General features: G+C 42.1%; 1 protein-coding gene across 1 annotated transcript in view; it reads left to right on the forward strand.

Annotated features, from left to right (window-relative positions):
• Positions 1–22,719, forward strand: part of Aven (apoptosis and caspase activation inhibitor) — a 139,138-nt gene that overhangs the window by 115,817 nt on the left and 602 nt on the right. The window contains exons 3-5 of the mRNA XM_041678996.1: positions 17,520–17,590; positions 19,498–19,593; positions 21,944–22,280. Coding sequence (XP_041534930.1) covers positions 17,520–17,590; positions 19,498–19,593; positions 21,944–22,280 — 504 coding nt within the window. The remainder of the gene's footprint in view (positions 1–17,519; positions 17,591–19,497; positions 19,594–21,943; positions 22,281–22,719) is intronic.

The following is a 22,719-nucleotide window of genomic DNA, read 5'->3' on the forward strand; positions in this document are numbered from 1 at the left end:
GGCTCTATTCACTGACTGGTGTCCTCTGATGAGAGGGAAGTTTGTCCCCTGATGCAGAGGAGAGGTCTCTAGGCGCCGACTGCAGTGATGCCGCCAGAGCGATGGACTGTCAGTGCTGGCAATACTGATTACTGAAGTTGGAAGAAAGGAGTCCCAGCTAGAGCCTTCAGAGGCACATGTCTCTGCCAGCACCTCCAGGATAGACTTCAGCCTGTAGACCTAGGAGTGTGAATTTCTGTTGTTTCGAGCCACACTGTGATGTGTTTAAGGTGAACCTAGGAAACTAATGCAGTGTATTTATCTGATCTTTACTCTTCCACAGACTTCATGCTAGTTCACCAAGAGCTTGGGGTTTATTTTCCTCACTGCTGCCTCATTGTTCAGCTGCTGACTAAAGAAATCTTCGTGGTTATTGAAGTAGTAATTTAGGTTGAGTAAAACTGACCCTTGTTAGGCATGCAGCTTATATTAGCGCACAGTCTGTGCCTTCCAGTCGTTTCATCCACCTAAAGTTGGCTCATGTTCCTTTGCAGTTTTCCTCCTAGCAACCATGGGTGTGTAAGCTTGTCACTTTCAGAGTGTCCTGTAAACGAAACTGTATAGCCTGTGCCTTTTGTTTCTGGCTCTTTCACATTGTATAGTGCATAGAGATTCCTCTGTTAGAGATTCCTCCACCTTGTCCCTATCTGTGTGGCTCCGTTTTATTGTTCATGCAGCTCATAGTTCGTCATCCCATGTTTGTTACTGTGGAAATGTTCTGCATGTAGATTAGTTTCCAGGGCTTTATCGTCCTCTGAGGGTTCATGAATCAAATACATAATAAAAGGATACCTTAAGTGCCATGGTGCGGTGAGCACAGTGTGTTATGGGAGCCCGGGGAAGGAATATTTACCTCAGATCTGGAGACTCACAGAATGGTCTCCAGAGGAACTAGTGTTTCAGATAGGAAGGTGATTGATTGATTGATTGATTGATTGATTGGGCTCCACTGGCAGAGGTAGAAGGATACATTTCACCCTCAGTCTTGGATGGAAATAGGACTTATTATACTTTATGTAAAATACAGAATGGCTGGATCAGATATACATGTGCACTTGGCAGCCTGAGGCGAGATCATGAATTTGAGGCTAGCCTGGGCAATGTAGCAATACCTTGCCACCAATTTTAATTTTTAAGTAGAGATTAAACTGTTCTGCTTCTCTGGTTGATCTGCTGAGGCTCTGAAGTTATGTTGGAGATAAATAAACCAGTTAGGATGCAGTTGCAAAAATTCGGTTAAGAAGTAGATGTGAGTGAGACCAGACAACCAGTAATACAGAGTGAAAGCATCTGCGTTCTGAGAGTATCCATGAGGAAGAGAGTGGGAACCACAGGAAAAGGGCACGTAAGGCAACAGGGTACATGTCTACCACAGAACATCTGTCAAAATCAAGGTCTGACTTTTACATCCTTTTATACATTTGCTTATTGCCGTGGGGAGTAAGGATATATGCCTTTGTGTGTGTCACAGTCAGAGACCAACTTGTGCCAATTAATTTTCTCCTTCCATTTTGTGGCTCATGGATATTGAACTCAGGTTGCTAAGACTTGGTAGCAAGTGCCTTTACCAAATGAGCCATCTCTCCAGCAATCCCCCAGCCTGCTTTTAAAATGCATTTCTATTGTAGGGGATAAAAATAATTTAGTTTTGACTCCAGATATGTTACCCACCAAAGGCAGGATTGAACACCCTGAGAACTCCTGTGAAAAGCACGAGACACTAAGACCCGGAGGGAAGTCGAAGGAAACACGCTTTAAATAAAGAAACATTCTAGGAACTTAATATACTGAAGACTTAGAACATCGCACATGTAGCCCCAAGGTTAATTTCTAGATATTGCCTTTTAGTTACACAGGTTACACTTAACAGTTGGCATCTAGGAAACATTGTGTAGAAAATTGGAACACTATAAAAGCCCTGAATTAGCTTCAAACAGCATATTATTTTTTAACTTTCTTGTTTTTTAGTTTTGAAAAATAGTAGGTAAGTGGATTTCATGATGGATTGTCCTGGGGATGCATTGTTCCTGTTCACCTTACCCCCTGCCCAACTCCTGTGGAGCCTCTTCATTCCAGATAGTCTCTGCTTTCCTGTCTCATGCCAACATATTCATGTGAATGCACGCATTTGTGTGCACGCGTGCGCGCGCGCGCACACACACACACACACACACACACGAAATCCAGGTTCTGCACGAGAGGAAACAATGTGAAAAGTTTGTCTTTTCCCCATTATATTCTCTTGTTGCTCCCTTCTATTTTAGCATTCTTTTTCTTCCTTTTTCTTTCCCTCCCCCCCTTTTCCTTTCCTCTCTTCCTCTCTCCCTCACTCTCTCTGTGATAAGAAGGCTTGTACCTCTCTGTAATCACACAGTACACTTCATAAGGGGCTGGGGGAGATGGCTCAGTTGGTGAATTGCTTGCTGTGTAAACACAAGGTCCTGGTTTCGGGTCCCCAGCACCCACATACAAAGTGGCACCCCAGCCAGTCCATGTGGTCCCACTGCTGGAAAGGCGGGCCAAAGCTCCTGAGCTTTCAGGTCCTAGGTTTATGGAGACTCTGCCTCTAAAACTGAGATAGAGAGTGATGGAAGAAGACATTTGACTTTGACTTACGGTCTCCACACACGTGAGCATACATGTACACGTGTGTCTTTCTTTATGCAACACACACACAAACACACATACACATGGCAAAAGGATATTTACTAAATACTAAGAAAGCATAATTTTCAATAAAATTATGAGTATAAATAGAAAATAGATTGATTTTATGAAATAGTCAAATTTATTTAAATATCTTTCTCAAAAAGGGTGTGGTGGCAACACTCCTGAAATTTTAGCAGAGGCAAGAAGATTGTGACAGGTTCAAGCCCAGTCTGATCTACATAATGAGCTTCAGGCCAGCCAGAGATATGCAGTGAGACCTGTCTCAAAAACAGTAACAGCAGAAAGTGTAGTACATTTAGTTAGCGCAGACATCCTGTGAGAGCGGGTACTTTGTGCCGCATTGTGCAGCACCAGCTTCCCGACTCTGGCACGGTAGGCATAACACACACTTATGTAATAGGGGGTAAATATATTGTAAGTGGGAAAGTCCAGTAATATACAAAAGTATTTCCAACATATATTTTATTCTTGGACGCAGTAACTCCAGTTCGAGAGAACACATGTCAGAAGGACAGTGCTCAAACCTTAGCTTGATGTTGGGACATGAATCTTGAAGGTCATTTAGAAGGAAAAGATCGTTTCCTGCAGCTGGACCTGCAGCTTTCTCTGTGTGCTTGTTGGACGGCAATCTTACCACCCCAGCTACAGGCGCTGTTTAGCTCATTACCCTTCAGTAAGCTCCAGTGTCAGCTACCAGTGGTTTCATTTCCTCTTGCCAGAAGATAGCAAGTCCTGCCCCCTTGTGCTCTGTTCTCGGAGCTGCTCAAGGGCTATGGAGCCCCTGGCATCAGGATGGTCTCTTCTTCCTATTCTTTTACTGAGGAGCCATCAGAAGGAACTTGTGTGTGGGTGGAGCACCAGTTAATTTTGGTTTGTTGCACTTGGATTTGAGTCCGAGCAGCTGATGAGGTGAAACTCTGAGCAGGTGGGTATGCTGACCGCACGCATCCCCAGTTCCCACAGCCCCCCTCCATGTCTGCTCATGGTCCATCGCTCCTCGCAGTGCTGACCCCACCTCTCCTCCAGGAAATGTGAAGTGCAGACAGGAACTTTAAAAAAGAATTTAAATGGAATGATTATGCACTGCAAACAGCACTTCAGAAAGCAGACAGGCCTGCGGGACATTCTGCCTTCTAATATAAGCAAGGCTGCTGTTTGTACAAATCCCTTCCTATATATTAAAATTTTCCTAGGAGGAATTTCTAAAACTTGTTTATTATGAACAAGTAGAATTTCTTAAAGCCATGGTTTTTGGTATCTTAGACTTGTTATAACCCTTTTTTTAACAACCACTTACTATGTTACAGGTTGGTAATACTGACTTCAGTAGTCATCACTAAAATATTTACATCTTGGAATATCTTTAGTTTCTTTTCATTTTTTGAGAGCTGTTTAAGAGCAACTACAATTGAAGACCTCTGTCGTCTTCAACTCTCTCCCGTTCGTTCCCATCAGAAATCCTCAGTCCCAGAAAATTCTGATTGCAAACACAATTCTGTATTTTACATTTCTGCTATATATTTAGCAAGCTTCATGAAAATGTTCTTAATTCTCCATTCCTTACTCCTTTATGGCACATAGACTACTGAGAGTAATTTTTTTGGTTTAGTCTTAGAATTGTGTGTTCACTCACTGGGTCATTCATTCTTCTCGGCACAGGTTTATGTAGTAAGGACAGTTTCTGTCTGCAATGTGCCAGGCCTCGCAGTAGTCCCAGAGGTATATGGTGGACTGCAGCATGTGTAATATGCAGAAATCATCATCCACGGGTAAGGGGCTGGGACCTTCATGAAGGTCAGAGTTGCATATACTACTATAACTCCTGCAAACACTGCTTAGAGGCTAAAAGTGAAAACTGTAATAAGATATGAAAACCTGGGTGCTATAGAACCTTCATCTGGTGATGGATGGAGATAGAGACAGAGACCCACACTGGAGCACTGGACTGAGCTCCCAAGGTCCCAGTGAGGAGCGGAAGGAGGGAGAAGATGAGCAAGGAAGTCAGGACCATGAGGGATGCACCCACCCACTGAGACAGAGGGGCTGATCTATTGGGAGCTCACCAAGGCCAGCTGGACTATGACTGAAAAAGCATGGGATAAAACCGGACTCTCTGAACATGGCGAACAATGAGGGCTGATGAGAAGCCAAGGACAATGGCATGGGGTTTTGATCCTACTTAATGTGCTGGCTTTGTGGGAGCCTAGCCAGTTTGGATGTTCACCTTCCTAGACATGGACGGAGGGGGGAGGACCTTGGACTTTCCACAGGGCAGGGAACCCTGACTGCTCGTTGGACTGGAGAGGGAGGGGGAGAGGAGTGGGGGGAGGGGGAGAAGGGTGGGAGGAGGGGGAGGGAAATGGGAGGCTGGGAGGAGGGGGAAACTTTTTTTTTCCTTTTCTCAATAAAAAAAAAACAAAAACAAACAAACAAACAAACAAAAAAAGAAAACCTGGGTGTTAGTGATGCATGAATGTTATAGGAGTGGACCACTATGGGCACCAGGTGGGGATTTGCCTTCGGACTATGTGGCAAATTGGTAGCTGTGGAAACTACAGTTTATGGTTTTAATGTGCTCTAAATTTTGACCTGAAGCTGAATCAAAAATCTTTTAAAATTAAAATGACACTGGATAGTGTTTGCTCATCTAAATCACAGCTCAGTAAAATAGTGCTTACCAAAATAAAAACATACTAAAGCAAGAAAAGAAATTCAATTCTGATTTTCCCTCCATGCAGAGACTTACTCACACTCATTGAGTTGAATAGAAGGAAGACACAGAGAAATAGGTAACTAAGACATATTCATATGTGAGGTCGAAAAATCCAGGGAATAGTGCGAGCCTCTTAGTAGACTAATAATTTTCTAAACAAAGTCCCCATGCCAACAGAGGGAATGACAAAAAATAAACACTCACTGGATATGCACAGAAATGATCTTGCACTGGTGAGAATAATTTTATTGTACTGACTGAGATTAAAGACTTCATAAACCAGATGTGGTGATACATGCCTGTAATCCCAGCACTGGAGAGGCTGAGGCAGGAGAATTGAGAGTTCAAAGCAGGTCTGGACTAAATAGACCTTGTCCAAATAATTAAAAAATATACGAGACCACCATCCTTTGAATAATGTGACCTAGAGTTTTAAATTTTTACTTTGTATACCATTTAAAGTCTTTCCTGCTGTAGTTAAATGATATCCATTTTATGGTTTTGTTACTGGAATAGATTTTGATATCATAATGTATAGTTCTGGAAAATGGGATCAGAGATGTTGCTCTTCCCCAGGTTCCATCTCCAGCACCAAAACAAAGAGTCAAACAATAGTATTGTGCAGTGTTCAAAATATAATGGCTATTTTCTGCAGGTATGTTCAAGTAATGTCTCTTAGAGTATCTAAGAGAAGTACATCACATCTGAATTCCCAAAGTATTTTATAGACCTTACATTACAGATAATAGGAATATTAATATTAATGATCTAAACCATGAACATTTGGTGTGAACGATTAATCGTAATTTTGGGTTGTTTTTACATCATCACTAATATGACATCTTTAGTTATAATACATTTTTCCATTTGTAGCTTTTCTCCTTCATTATTCTACCACATTTCATATCATATTCCACCACCACCCCACTTTCCTCTGCCATCCTTCAAATCAGGCCTCCTTTCTTCTAGGGGGCCTCACTGCTTCCACACCCTTTTGGGTTGCATCCTCCTCTGCAACAGCATGATACTTCTTTTCGTCTTTGTGTCTCTCCTGTGTGCTCTGTGGTTGGTATGTTATGACCTCACTTCAGGCAGGCATTACATTATTCAGTTTTCTGCTTTGGAGCAGCACCTGCGATGTGTAGCTGTTTGTAATTTTGCTGAGTGAATAAATAAAAGACTTCTCCTTTACTGTAATCTTTTTTCCTGTGTAAGCATTGACTTTTTTTTGTTATATTTGGGCAGATCAATTGTTAGATCTGAACCCTTTGATAGTTTATATGATGGTTTGTATCAGCTGAGGTAACCAACAAAATTCATATTGGGAGTGTTAGCTCAGAGTTAATTCTGGAGGTGTCAGGTTATAAATGAAATACAAATCAACTTTTAGGGGGACAAATCATTTATATACATATATAATTTTTGTTAGCATAAAATAATGGGTTTCATTATGACATTACATTTTACTAATATTATTGTGTATTATATGTGACATGTAGGGGGTTATGCACAACCCATGGCAATGTGTGGTCAGAGGACAACTTTGTGAGTCAGTTTTCTTCTTTCACCTCTAAGAAGGTTCTGGGTAATTGAGCTCAGGTTATTAGACTGGCACAGCAAGCATTTTACCCACTGAGCCGTCTTCCTGGTCCTTAGTACGACAGTTTTCTGCATGTAAATCATTGTACCTTGTCGAATTTGTGCCCCCATTGTCCTCTTCTGTTTCTTCTTCCCTTCTTTTGCTGTCTTGTCACATGTGTGCATGCACACATGTATCTTAAGTCTAGATTCTGCCTGAGAGAATTCTTCCAGTTCCCGCCTTCTCCCTCCTCTTCCTCTCCCCATTAGATCTTTATTCATTGTCCTTTACTCTCGCGTCCCATGCATTAAATCTTGCCTAATTACATCAGCAGCACAAAGTTCTCATTACATACATGAATGTACATGAAATATGAGACAGGAAAGGGAGTTTCACCACTCCTAAACTGCTTTTCTGTCTCATGAATCTTTTGTTCACTTGATCTGTATGAAAACAAGGAGAGAAGAGGATGGTTTTCTTATAGTACCATAGAAAATAGTACTGGCTCAGTAAAACATTCATGCATTTTGCTGGAAAACTAAATTTTGTTTCACACTTATCCCCTATCAGCAAGATGGGCAAGTTGAAAGACATATTCTCTAAGCTAAATTCCATCCAAAGAAGTTTAGATGTTACAGGACTATCACTGAATTATTTTGGTTGGGGGGCAGTGGTTGTTTATGTTTCCCTAGGCACAACCTCCTACCCTAGAAACTGCTGCTATTGACTGTCCATGTAAGAGAGCCTATACTATACAGCACATTCTTTCCTTTCTTTTTCTGTGAGAAGAGATCTCTTACTTCTGAGTTGGTCCTAGGACTTCTGAGAAAAGTTATGGTATGTTCTTTTGGTTCTGCAAAGATAGTCGATGTGTGAGAAGTAAGCGGGATGCGCTGTTGTTTCTGGCAATGAGTGCCATGTGTCCCTTTCCCTCAACTCTTCTTCCTTCTTGATTGCAGTTTTGGCTCAATAGCAGGAGCTCTGGCCATTGTCTCAGATGGACGAGAAGGGCCTCTCAGGCAGAGTGAACTGGAAGGGGACTGGGCTACCAGGACAGTCTTTGACAGCCTGTCTAGAAGTCATTTGGTTGATAGAGGTACAGCCTTTTATCTTAAGCTGCCATGATTATCCATGTCTTAGTTACATACTCTCAGACTTGAGCCTAACTGACTCAGGGTTCCACAAATCAACTCAATGATCTTAACAGTGTCTGTGTCCCTTTGAAGTTCTTTGGATTCTCTTATTTATTCAGTCTTCTCAGATTATTTACGCTCATCCTGGAATGCTGTGCTAGGGTTTGATGTTAGCTTTCTTGTAAAAATGATTGATCTAAAGACTTTTTAATCATATTTCTAATGGTGATAGAGTCAGCGCAGAAGTATTTCACCAATAATTTGAAGGAAAATAATATTCTAAGTTCCAGAATAACAGCATCATCCTTCTCTCATAAAGTCTGGAACTCTGTAATCTCTGACTCCCAGCTGTCCCTCCACATTCTTCATGCAGATGAACACCTGGTTTCTGGGGTGTTAGAAAGATAAGCACATCCTATATGTAAAGCTCAATGAGGATATTTGATGCTCAGGGGCTTGGGGAGCCTCAAAGCTGGTGAGAAAGCTAATTATGAGTCACAGTTGGGTAGGACAAGAGATTTGATTACCTCTCTGTTTATAGCTTGACCTAACTTTTAAGATACTTTAATGGCTTGTATTGTCTTCCTCACAATAACAGTGTTAGATATTGTTCTGTTTTAGGTTAAACACTGAAGGATATCCATATTTAAAATGGCAAATCTGAAAAGACTAAAAATTGAGAGTGATGAGAATTTTTATGCCTTATAGGCTGAATTGGGATCTTTCCTGGACTTGTGTGAGCCTGTGGACTTAAGTTTTACTCTGATTTTCCAAATATTGTTATGTTTCACAGATGGGAAATCTTCAGAAAGAACTGGGGCCTTCCATCTCCATGGCAACCATCGTGGAGATCATTTGGCCTCCTATTCTCTGTGGGAGCTTTGTCAGCCTATAGTGCTCATGTGTGATTTCTCAGACTCTGGGTTCTGGTTGAGGGTAAGGGATGATGGTAACAAGGGGGCAGGAATGGAGCTTCCAGTGACGTGCTTGTCCAAAGCTGGCAAAACAAGGCATATGGGTCAAGTTCATGATAAAAGCTCAGAACAGTTGGTGGGTATAGTAATTCCTGGATTTGGGAGACTGGGGCAGAAGAAATCACAGGTTCAAGGCCAGCCTGGATTATGTAGAGAGACCTTGTCTCCAAAGTCAAACAACAACAACAACAAAAAAATCATAGGAACTGGGAAGGATGTCATTTGTGGGAAATGGCCAGATGATAGGAACGGGGTGTGAGGCTTCAGCGGGAACTTTAACCGTCTGTGTTGCTGTCCACCTGGCCTGTGCCGTTGTCATGTCTCCTGTGCTCTACAGTTTGACTTGAATGCCCAGGCTCTCTGATTGTGTTAGGTGCTTTCGTTTGGCTGAAAGTGTTTTCTTTGTTGATTTTTTAAACTATGGAAGGGTAAACTTAAAATGAAAGCGGTGCTATCTGTGACAGTGTGCAGACTTTTGAAGCATCCTGGTTCTGTGAGTCTAGCAAGCTTCTGTCCATTTTGCCTGGGGCCATATGGCACCTGTTAGACAGTGTGGGGAAGTTAAGCTGGGCGAGGGACCTGGACACCTTAAATGCAGAGATGGGCTATGTATGCCACTTTAACTCACCAATATCGTCATGGGACTATGTAGATTCTATAAAAGCTCATATTTTTAAAAAACTCTATAGCATTATTTCACAAGCCCATGATGATTTCCGAAACAAAGTACTTTTTATTTCTTAATTTAGATTTTCATGCCTTCAAATGGTGTCAACATATTAAATATTGGGGTACTAGATATAAAATATTCATTGAGAAATTTAATATGGTGAAAATTAGAAAATTCTAGCAAATGTGGAGGGGACTTTATTAGTTAATAAGAAAATAATTTATTAATACAACAATGAATTCTGGGGTTGACAGAATCTTAGTTCCTGCCCTCAAGAATGTTTAACTTTTTCACAGATTCTCTTAATATTTGTTGGTTCAGTGCCCCCAAATAGCTTGTTGTTGACAAAGGAAAATTCAACTGGAAAAGGATTAGCAGAGATGAAAATTTTCTTCAATCCCACTACCCTCTGGGAGATAACTGCTCCTAAAATAATAGGTATATAGCTGTCTTGGGTTATTTTGTTAGTTTGAGGATATGATATATATATCCCATATATATATATATATCTCAGAAGCATCATATTCATATACTACAAGTTGATTTTTATATAACTGAAGCAATAGTTAATATTTCAGTGTCAGTACATGTAGATCTGCCTAGTTTAAAAAGGCTTTCATAGAATGTTATGTATATGTTTCATAAATAATCAAACATAACACAAGCTTAACTGAAACGTTGTTGTAAGACTTCTATTAGTGAGTCTTGTCCTGGCACCACGCAGCCTGTTGCTTTCCTAGCTGGTACCGACAGTGTGAGATTACACCTGCAGTCACGACAGCATTCTAAACAGGCTGGCCATATCAGTAGGTACCAGCCTCCTTCTGAGATGGGCAGAACAAGGTCCTGCCAGACTAGCCATGCCAGGACAGAGTGCTGATGACAGTCATTTTCTTCCATAGTTAAGCTTTCATCTTCTCAAATAGTGAGCGAGCAGGTAGAGGCCCTGTGCCTCATCAGCACCTGGAGCTGGAGATCTCTTTGATGGTGATGAGTTTTACCCAGGGAATTTCAGAAATTAGAGCATTGTGTGCTGCTTAAAATACGCTCTTTGATTTATTTATTCATTATATTAATTTTTGTAGGTTGTGTGTCTGTGTGTGTACAGAATTCAGAGCAGACTCTTATTGTCCTGTTTCATCACTTTATGTCATATTTCCTGAGACCAGGTTGCTCACAGAACTTGGAGTTAACTGTTTTTACACAGCTGGCTGGCCAGTAAACCCTAACATCTGCCTCTCTGTGTGCCTCCAGTCCTGGGGTTACAGGCATGCAAGGCTGTGCCTGGTTTTTTAGGTTATTTCAGGTGAATCTAAATTCCTGTCCTTGTGTTTATACAAGCTCTTTTGTCCACTGAACTATCTCCCCAGCCTCTTTTTGAATGTTTGGAAGTATCCTTAAAGTAACCCCCTCCTGTCTATGCCAATAATTTTCTAATATTTGATTCTTTACACAATTACTTGGATTTTTTTGAGGGAAAAAAACTATTTTCGCTATAGAAGATAACCATAGTTGGCAATAGAGCAAGGACTTTCAAAACATAATAAATAAAATTTGTCTCACATCTCAGCTTTTACTGTGTGCATATCAACTCTTTCTCTGGAGCAGAATGATTTGCAGCTTTTAAATGGGGCTGGCTCTGAACTTACAACCCTCCCTTCCCAGCCTTCCTCTGATAGTATGGGTACACCACTGCTGCCACCCGAGCTTTTTGTACAAAGGAAAGCAGAGCCTCTCGCTCTGTACCATTTCTACCTCCTTGCCTCCTCCTGCTATTTTAGCGATTCTTAGATTGTCCTCTTAGCGAGCATCTTAGGCCTGCATGTTGGCATTCTTATTTGCAGAGTTAGGTTTGGAGGGTTGTTGAGGTGAAGGCTACAGAACAGCCCCAGTATTTTGTTTTGCTTTAGGATGTTGTGTGGGTGTCTAGTAAGGCTGCCCTACAATCTCTTATAAGTCATGAAACATGGCATTGGTGGAAGAATGTGGCACTTTCCCTTGGTGCTGGAGTAGGGTTGAGCATGCTGTGGATCCACTGTGCACTGTTTCTTAAAGAAGGCCCTGGATTGTACACAATCACATCTGCCCTTGATTGTACACAATCACGTCTGACCTGTAAGAAAGGGACAGCAGATGGTGCCACCACCATTTTTTCTATGCATGCCACAGAATGACTTAGAAGGAATCATTTTAGTAATATTTTAGAAGAACTTGTGTTCTGGGCTCACAGTTTGGAAATGTTAATATCCTTTCATCTTCAGTGCCAGAATGAGAGGGTTTGGCAGGCTAGATAGCAGTCCAGTTCTTTTAGCAAGTTTGTTATTTGCAATTAGTCTCTGTGTGCTTCACCCATGTGGACTATTTAAAACTTAATTTTTATTAATGATTATTATGTGTGTGAGAGAGAACAAGAGAACGAGAGTATGTGGGCAAAAGGGGTGAAAACAGGGAGAGGGCAGGGATAGAGCGTATGTATGTTACAGCACAAATATAGTGTCAGAAGAAAACCCTGCACTGTGAGTTCTAAGAGTTGAACTCAGGTCAGGTCTGCAAAGTGCTTTCCCAACACTGGCCAATCCTGCCAGCCCTGTGAGGTCTTAAAACAAAACCACTGTCAAGTTATATCATTGTGATGTTTATTGAAAGCAGTATTTTAGATATCTCATTCTTTCTTAAAATTTTCTTCTTTGTACATACTTGATTTCTCTGTGGGTTGGAAATGTCATGAGTGTCATTGTTTTGTTGGCTAGAGACTGCTTGTTCGTTTCCCAATGCCCAGACCAGAAATAACCACTCAGAAACTATATTAATTACAACAGTGCTTGGCCTATTAGCTTATTCATATTTCTAGCTAACTCTTACATCTTAAATCAACCCATCTCTATTAATCTCTGCATTACCATGAGGTCATGGCCTACTGGCAAGATTCCAACATCTATCTCCTCTGGTGGCTACATGGCATCTCACTGACTCTGCCTTCTTTCTTTCAGCATTCAGTTTAGTTTTTCTGCCTAGCTCTAGTCTACCCTGTCATAGGCCCAAGAAGCTTCTTTATTAATCAGTGACATTCACAATATACAGAGGGGAATCCCACATCAATTGTTTATGGTTTGTAGCTGTTTCTGTTCTTCCAAATTTGACATACATTATGAAATATTGTCAGCATGTCAATCTCTGTGAATCTTTTTCTACTGTGTCCTGTGTTTTTCCTTCTTTTCTAATAAACAGTCTATATAAAGCTGCAGATTGCTTTGGGCTGTTGCTCCTGTCAGTCTCCCTCTTTTGGCTACAACCGTAGGCTTGCACACAGTGAGCCTCCAACAGAGGGTTACTCAGGTATTAGCTATGCTTCTAGCTTCTAGTTTACAGGTAGCATGATCCTACCTGTAAACCTAAACTTTCAACTCTTGTGCCTTTGTGGTTCTAGACTCCTTTTTCTGTCCACCCATGTGGAAGCTTAGGAGATGCTCCCAGCTTCATACCACCTAGGTTGTTGCTTGCTGCTTCCAAGATCCCTTGTGGAGAACTGGCAAGTTCTTGGAGCAAAAAGCAATGCTTGAAGGCAGCCCAACTGCCTGTGTACTTCTCTCTGGATATTTCAGTTATATCCTCAGAGTGCTCTGACTACTTCAGATGGATTCATTTGTGAGGAAGGGCAATTCTTCTAGTTCTCAGCCAAAAAAAAAAAAAAAAAATAGATTTACAGCAAGTTGGTTAATCATTATTAAACTCTTGGTGGTGTTTTGTGGGAGCCTAGGCAGTTTGGATGCTCAATTTACTAGACCTGGATGGAGGTGGGGGTTCCTTGGACTTCCCACAGGACAGGGAACCCTGATTGCTTTTCGGGCTGGGGGGGGACTTAATTGGGGGAGGGCGAGGGAAATGGGAGGCAGTGGCGGGGAAGAGACAGAAATCTTTAATAAATAAATAAATTAATAAAAAATTATTGAAATATACAAATAAGTACAGAAGCACTATCCTAATTACATATTACGATATATAAGGTCTTATGATCATTTGTTTTATATATAAAAGTTCAAGAATGGCATAAATGGAGCTGCGGAATTGGCTTAGTCAGCAAAATGCTTCAAGTATGAGAACCTTCAAGTTTGATCCCCAGAACCTATTTAAAAAGAAAAAGCCGAGCATAGGTATATGCACATGCAGGGTTAGTGCTGGGGAGGCAGGGTAAGTCGATCCCTTAGCCTCGCTGGCCAGCCAGCTTACCCTGTGTTGGGAGTTCCAGGTTAGTGATAAAGTTAATCTAAAAGAAAAACAAAACCAAATAAACAAAAAAGGTGGGTAGCTTGAGGAATGACCCCTCTGGCTTCCACTTACACATGCGCACATATGCACCCACAAATCCATGTGTACCCACACACATAATAATAACAAAACAGCCTTGAATAAAGCAGTCAGCTATTGGCTAGTTTTACAGGTTCTGAGGTTGGTTTTTGATTATTACACATGTTCGCAGCCATTTTTCTTCGTATAGCATTCTCTTGTCCCACTTTTCTCCTGCGTTGCTTTATTCTGAGCTGCTTACAGATTAGAAACAATAGCTCTTTGTGCTGAAAACAAGCCTTGTCACTGTGTCATTTCTGAGTTTGGTTTATGGTCACAGAAGACAAAAATGATTTTATATATCTTCATTTTGTGCGATTTAATTTATACTTTTTAACTTTAAAACTCAGCCTTGTTTGTTGTTATTCTGCCTTCCCCGAATGTCCACATCTCTGATCCATACAAAATATATTTTTGAGTATTGGAATAGTGATGTTTTAGTTCTAATCAAGACTGATTTTTCACGGATATCATGTTCTGTTGTCTGAATGTTTACACACATGGGTTTCTTTGGCACTTCTATTTTACGAGTAGATCTTTATTTTATTCATTGAAATACTTTAATCTATTTTTAAAATTTGAGACAAATTCTTCATGCTTGGAAAGGCATATATGGGATTGATGTGGTAGCGCACACCTCTAATCCCAACATTTGGGAGACAGAGGCAGGTGGATCCCTGAGTTTGAAGCCATCTTGGTCTACAGAGTGAATTCCAGGCCATTGAGGGCTTCATAGTGAGATTCTGTCTTACAAACAAATAAACAAACCTTGCATACCTTGGTTTACATATTTTTAAAAAAATGATTGATAAATCATTTTGAGATTTGAACTGAACGTTGACTTTGTAGATTAAATTAGATGTTTGGACCAGTTGCTCTCAATAAGCGTTTCTTATGCTTTATTCCTAGAAATTCTGTGTATATTCACATTATGCTCTTCTGTCTTACCCTCAACTGGATTTTGAGAGAGATGCTTATTTTTATTATAATTTTTCTGAATCCTTCCGTACTCATTTCTTTGGGTTTTCCTAGCACAGTAGTGACAGTCTTTATTTTCTTCAGATTGTCATGGCTTTATCTCTTCTGTTTTTCTAGTATTGATAATTCATTCTTTAATTGCAGTGGTTGTGATAGTGAGATTAATATATGAATGTGCATTCATGCATATACGTGCACACATGCACACTTTTTCTTTCTTTCTTTTGAGGCTGGATTTCATGGTGGAGCCCTAGCCAGGCCTAGCTGGCCTAGAATTTGCTATGTAGGCCAGGTTGTCCTAGAACTCAGAGTTCCACCATATCCAAAGTGCTGGGATTAAAGGTGTATACCACCATGCCTAGCCATATCTCTATTTTATTCAGGTGTGTGTGTGTGTGTCTGGGCACACATGCCACACAGAGTGTGTGGAGGTCAGAGGACAGCACTCAGGAGGCAGTTTTCTCCTTTCACTATATTGGTCCCAGGGGGATCAAATTCAGGTTTTCAAGTTTGGTGGAAAATGCATTTACCTGTTGAGTCATCTAGCCTGCCTGAATTTTATATATATGCTAATTTTTATTTTTTAATAACTGATTAAAATTTCCAGCATGATCACAGTTTCCCCTTCCCTCTCCTCTCCCCCCCACCCCAGCCCTCCTCTGAACCTTACCTCTTTTCCCTCATCCCCTCCTCCTTCTGTCTCTTCAGAAAAGGGCAGGCCTCCCATGTATATCAGGCAGCCATGGTATATCAAGTTGCAGTAAGACCAGGTACCTCCTGTCCTATTGAGGCTGTACAAGGCAACCCAGTTGGAGGAAAGGGTCCCAAAAGCAGGTGACAGAGTCAGTGACAGCCCCTGATCCCTGACGGACTTTCTGTACTGAGGTAAGATTGTTTGATGTGCATACCTTTTTTGTTTTGTTTTGTCTTTTGTGGCAGGGTTTCTCTACAGAGAAACAGTTTTGGAGCCTGTCCTGGAACTAGCTCTTGGAGACCAGGCTGGCCTTGAACTCACAGAGATCCACCTGCCTCTGCCTCCTGAGTGCTGGGATTAAAGGTGTGTGCCACCACCACCCAGCTGATGTGCATACTTCTTTAAGAAAAACAAAATGAGGATTATGGGTAGGACTGTGTGTTAGAGCACTTTGCCTAGCAAGCACAAAGCATTGGGTTCCAGCCGCTTTACTGCCGAAAGAATAAAAAGTTGGTTCTTTTCTTGTGCTTCTCTGTTTTGCTTTTCCCCACCAACTATAGAACAATTGCATTCTTGTCCAATTGGTTCACCAACAACTGAATGTATTGACTTCCCCCCACTTTTGATTGTTTCTCTTGCATTTGATCTTGCCCTGTGTTATGCCGTGATCATGTATTTTTAGACTTGTGGATGTGGAGAAGGATTCTACTTTTTACCTTTATCTGTCTTCCTTTTTGAAGTCTTTTCTCCTGACTCAGTTAATTGAAGGAAAAGACTATATCACCTGGACAGTAGCATACAGGGAAGAGGTGGCCTGTGCGGGAGTTTTAAAATACAGGTAGCAGATGAGGGGTGAGAGTCATGTGGTCTTCAGGACAAGAAAAAGATGAGATAGAGCATTGGTGCGCAAAAGTGAGAATGCAAAAACAGGCTGCCTGGGAGAGAGAAAGCAAATGAGGCAGGACCAAATTTTAGATCCTTGTGGAAGCTCGAGAGAGAATTCTTCATGTGCAAATGAATTCTTAATGCAAATCCTCAGCTGTGTATGCATGTACAGAGCAAGCCCGAGGCAGAGCACAGACCTTGCTGCCCCGGATCACGGTCAGTGCTCCCCTGTGTTACCATCGCACCTCAGGAACTCAGGGCAGTGCAGGTACTCTGTGGATTACATGGTGATCTAATGCACAGTCTCTGAGTTTGGTTTGTGTTCGGCATTCTGACAATGTGAAGTTTGGAGTGATAATGGAGGCTTATAACTTATCTAAGAGATGTCTGTTAGCATGTGGGTCCACCCAGAGATGCTTCCGTCAGTCTCCTCTGCCCCTTTCTGTCTTGCTGGTTCTCCAAGTCATAAATACAAACTTCTTTGCATACACTGACCAGAAAAGATGGAAATAGATTAGATACAGGTAAATGTTTTCAAGCCTGTTTGATTGTCCCCATGATATGTGGAATGGTGGTTTGAGTGAAAACTGAAGGAAATGAGTTTATCTGTCAACAGCATTTTTCAGTGCCCGGATGTATGCACTGGATCCAGGACTTGTAGGATGGTGTCATTGTTTTTGGGAAGGTTAACAGTTCAGAGTGTCCTTTATGCTCTAAGATGGAAACAGAAACTGGATATCTTCTGTACAAAATTGCATATGTGTGTATATATGCATGTATATATATAAGATTATATATATATTTATGTGTGTATTGTATATCTATTTTTTCTATTCCTAGGGGACTCCTTCTCACAGTTCCGATTTGCTGAAGAGAAAGAATGGGATGGTGAAACATCATGTCCAAAACAGGTAAGAGAAACGTCTTGAATGTAGGTTAGCTCATGTCAAGCCAAGGCCCCGCCTTTTTCCATTATCGCAGAGATGAATCCCGTGGAAAAGAGCTCTAATCCATATGCATTTTATTCTCAGCTACCTGCTGGAGAGAGAACATGTACAGGGAACTACATAAGTTCATCAGGTCCTTCAAGCTTGAGTTCATTTGGCCATCTGTGAATGTCTCAGGTTGAGTTGTGAAGTAGGAAGTTAATGGTTGTGATTTTAACACAATAGATTGCTTTGCTATTTTTTTCCCCGCCTCCCCACCCCCACATTCCTCTTTTAACTGCGTTTCTTTATTATCTTTCATCAAGTAGGGTAAATGTAGGAAATAAAAACATGCCTATAGAAGGCCTTCAGTCAGTCCTTAAACCACGAAGGCTGCGTTCTGCGTTCACGCTGTAGGTTTAGTCAAGGACCTTGCTGCATTCTTGAGTAAGGAATGGATTAGGTACTGAATTCCCACCCACCCCCATACCCATGCATGCCTGCATGCCAGAAGAGGGCACCAGGTCTCATTATAGACGGTTGCAAGCCACGATGTGGCTGCTGGGAACTGAACTCAGGACCTCTGAAAGAAAACAGTGCTCTTAATCTCTGAGCCATCTTTCTAGCCCCCTGTTGCTTGAAACAGAATCTCTTACTGGACCTGGAACTTGCCGTTTTGGTTAGATTGGCTGCTCAGTAACCCCTGGGATCTGTTTTTCCCCCCACTTCCCATCAGACTGAGATTACAGATATGCACTGCCATGCTCAGCTTTGACATGGGTGTTGGGGGGCCCAGCTCAGGTCTGCGCTTGTGCAGCAGGCCCCACTTCCCACATTCCTGTCAGAGTTTTATTTCTTAAATATGTTATCTAATTTAGAGGTGAATTTCTTTGTTTCTTTTCTTTCCCTAGAGCAAACAATGCCAGTTAGCATTGTCATTATGGCTTCCCAAAGACCTAGTCATTTCAGGATGGCTTTAAGGGGGCTGTGGGAAAACCAGATTGCTTACTCAGATGGATCCCCATGTTCTGCTGTTTTATGAACTAGGGACTAATGTAGGCTTTCTGTGGCAGGCTCTGCTCTTGAGGTGCCAAGAACTGTGTTTCCATCTCTAATAATTTATAAACCTATCAACTTGAGATGCCCTACAATAGAGCTGCTAAGTGAGGGGATCTCTGGCTTTTTACCAAAGTGGTTAGTAATTATAGGAAAAGACACAGTCCTGGACTGACCTATGAAAGTCCCTGTCCAACACTGGTGGTGGATGGTGTTGGCCTCTGTGCTGGAAGTCATAATGACCACCTTTTAAGCTTTTGCTTCCCTTAGGTCACCAGGACACCTCCAAGGTAGCTAATAGGATAGTAGATAATCAATCACTGGTTTGGCTATGGACTTAGCAGGGATGCTGGTTTGAGATAGCAGTGCAGGAGTGTAGTTAGCTTCATTCCTGGGTGGAAAGGGTCAAAGGAAGCTTTTAGTGCCACTGCCACACTGAGCGTAGCAGGCTGGAAAGAGGAAGTTGCTGTTTTCTGATTTGAAGAGAAACAGTGCTTACCCACCAGCTTGTTTTTAGGACACCTGGCAACCATGTTACCACCTAACCAGCTCTTCTCCCTCTGCCTAGGACCAGCAGCCTGGGTTTAGGGGAAGTTTCTGGTCAGATTTCATTAAAATGCTAGTTTTCTCCCAGTTTTAGGGTTAGGGTATCAGCTTGGTGTGATGGTGATCACTGCCCTAACTGTGTCTCTGAGTGATTGTGCTGTGGGCTCAGTGTTTGGTAGAGAGACATCAAATGTCATTAAATGTGATTTATTATTGGACTCCTGGACAAAAACATCTCCAATGGATGACTTATTTACAGTTGTTTTACCCCCACCTCCACATCCATCTAGAATTCATCACTTTACGTGGACAGTGAGTCACTGGTTCGAGCCCTTCAACAGCTGCCCCTCTCAGTCCGGCTTAACGTTGCTGCAGAGTTGATCCAGGTAAAATCAATCTGCCTACGGGCTGGGTTGGGGCAGAGGAAGAACCAAAGGGAAGAGTGCAGTCTGCAGGGTGTCTTAGCCTGAGCTTTTCTTGTCCATCATCAACTGAGGCCTCTTATTGAGATGTTACCTTATAATGTTGGAAGGAAAACAAAGCAGCTGTTTGACATTACTGATGTGCTTTATATATGATACATTTTAGTGGATCAAATATAGAATTGAATGCAAGACTATAGCAGACTATAAAGTCTGGCTATTACCACAAAATATCCAGGTACCAGGCTCTGAGTTGGCACTAGGGACACAGTGGTGAGCAGGTGGATGTGGTTCCTCCTTCGCTGAGCTCAATCTACTGGAAAATATTGATACTAATCAGTTTAATGAAATAATTAAAGAGGCATAGAAATGATAATGTGAATTTCAGTGTGCCGTAAGAGCTTGTGGAAATGAAGCTGATGTATCATGGTATGGCTAGGACTGGCTGGTCTCAGGAAACAATGGATATAAGCTGAGGTCCGAGGTGTGAGAACACATGAGCTGCAGTGAACGGGGATGGTGACCCAGGCAGGTCCACATTCATGAAAACAATCATAATAAAGACTATGCTGGTGGAATAGAAGGCAGGTTAAGTGACTGAGGTGTGTATTCATGGCTGTGTCTGTGTGCTGAGTGACTGGAATGTGTGTTCATGGCTCTGTTTGTGCTCTTAAGGCACAGTAGGGAAGCCATCTTATGAAAACTGTCACCTGGGTCCAGGTAAAAGACTTTCTCTCTCTCCTCTCTCTCTCTCTCTCTCTCTCTTACGCACACGCACATCCATAGTCTTCAGGTCTGTTCTCTATTGCACTTATTAGTATCACTTAGGAAGTTAAAAAAAATAAGGAAAACAACAACTTCCTTGTTCTCACAGAGATCCATGAAACAGTTGTATGCTGTGGGACAATGGTTTTACCATGTAAAGATTTGTTTCTTGTCCTTGTTTAATAAAATGCTGATTGGCCAGTAGCCAGGCAGCAGGGTGACCAGGCAGGAAGCAGAGGCAGGGCAATGAGAACAGGAGAATTCTGGGAAGAGGAAAGATGCAATCTGGAGTCGTCACAGAGGAAGTCAGACACAAGAAGCAGAATGAGAATGCCTTGCTGATAAAGGTACCAAGCCATGTGGCTAACACAGACAAGAATTATGGGTTACTGTAAGGTGTAAGAATTAGTTAATAAGAAGCCTGAGCTAATAGGCCAACTAGTTTATAATTAATGTAGACCTCTGTGTGTTTTGGGGGGCTGAATGGCTGTGGGATCGAGCAGGATAGAAACCTGTCAACAAACGTGTAGACCTCTGTGTGTTTATTTGGGACTGAATGGCTGCAGGACCAGGCGGGACAGAAATCACTGTTAACAGTTATAGGGTTAGCATAGAGAGGAGGACCACACCCTGGCTTTGCTTTGTACAACTGCAGTGCTGGACATTGGTCTAGTTTATGCTTAGAAGGCCATGCTGAAGTAAATTTCTGAAAAATGTCTGAGGAGTTTCTAGCAATCTACATCTTTCAGTAAGAGTAGGGATCAGTTACTGTAGGGCACACTTTCTAACCTAGGCATTGTGGGTCCCTGCCATCCCTGTGGCCTTACCCCAAAAGAGGGTTCCTCAACCTCAGACTGAGACCTGTCATGGTCATATGGGAAGCCTTCGAAGCACAGCACAGACAGGGAAGAATGTACAGATATGTATGTGTAACTTTGGAATCAGCATCTACATATGGATAGTCAGAACACTGTCAGGTCCTCTGAGGCCACTACACATGCCCACAAGACAGCCATCACCCTGGCTTCTATTACTACATTTTACCTGGTTTTGAATTTTCTATAAAGTAGCCAAATAGTCTGTTTTCTTCACATTTGACATCTTGTATTCAAACAACAGTTGAGTTCTTTTCTTTTTGGCAAATGATCCTGCCCCTCTGTGTTCCTGCATCTCAGTACAGTGAACAGGTCTCCTTGGCTAATTACTTCTTAGTCACTTTTACAGATAGGTCATCCTTCATTATAGCCTTAAGTATCGATTCAAATAGCCATGTGGTACAATTAGCTTTCAGGCCAGGGATAGGAGGACATGAGCTTTTAATTCAACCTCTGAGTTAGTTAGCACATAATAGAGGGGGGTTGGGCAGAGGCTCAGCCCTATGATGTTTCCACAGTCTCTTTATCCTCCTTGGGGTCAGGGAGAGCACTGTGGTGGGGCCCCAACAGGACGTCCTTTGTGGGCTGTCACAGGATTGTATGGCTTCCTTAACTGCTTGTGCTCAGGCAGACAGGAGGACTCTACTAAATTCTGACATAATGCTCTTTTTCAGACCACAGTTCCCTTAGACCTTCCACAGGTGAAACCAAGGAGACCTGAGGATGGCAAGGAACTGGGCATGCAGTTAAGGGGACCCATCTCCGAGCTCAGATCTGCTGCTGGTAGTTGTCCCAGGTCTCTGGGCAAAGACAGTTTAAGACCAAGCCCTCTAGAAGGTTTGCAGAAAGCCCCCTTCCCGCCACACTCGGAGGCAGACCATCTGGAAGATGAACTGGACATGCTGCTGCACTTAGATGCACCTGTGAAAGAGGACGACAGACCTTGTCTGGACCAGACGTCTCAGGACCAGGAGCCAGAAAGAGATGGGCAGGTGGCCCAGGAGGAAACAGGCATGGCTTTCATTTCATTTCCCATTCATCTTCTCAGTGTGTTTTTATGGGAGCAGTCCTACCACATCACCTACGCCACCCCTCTGTGCCTGTCATTGATCCAACAGTGTCCCAGGCATCTCTTCCCCTGGGCAAATCACAGCTTCCCCTGAGCTGACCTTTCCAGCACGTTCTCTTACTCAATATCTCAAGCTTCCAAAGTGGCTACCAGCCCGGTTGCAGTATTAAACTTGGAGCTGCAAATTGAGCTGCTATAAAAGCCTTTCAGAGGAAGACCTTTTAACCGACTAAATAGGCTGCAAACTGATTTGGTTTTTAAAGCAAAAGAATGTTTATATCTTGTAAATGTTCTGTGAGCTGGTAGTCCTTCTGATATGATAGGCCTAAGATAACTGTCATATACAGAGCTCAGAGTCATTCTGATGTTTCAGGATTGCAT

Source organism: Microtus oregoni, unplaced genomic scaffold, assembly GCF_018167655.1.
Source record: "Microtus oregoni isolate MIOR12 unplaced genomic scaffold, Mior012 000031F_ref0000149, whole genome shotgun sequence".
Lineage (NCBI taxonomy): Eukaryota > Metazoa > Chordata > Mammalia > Rodentia > Cricetidae > Microtus > Microtus oregoni.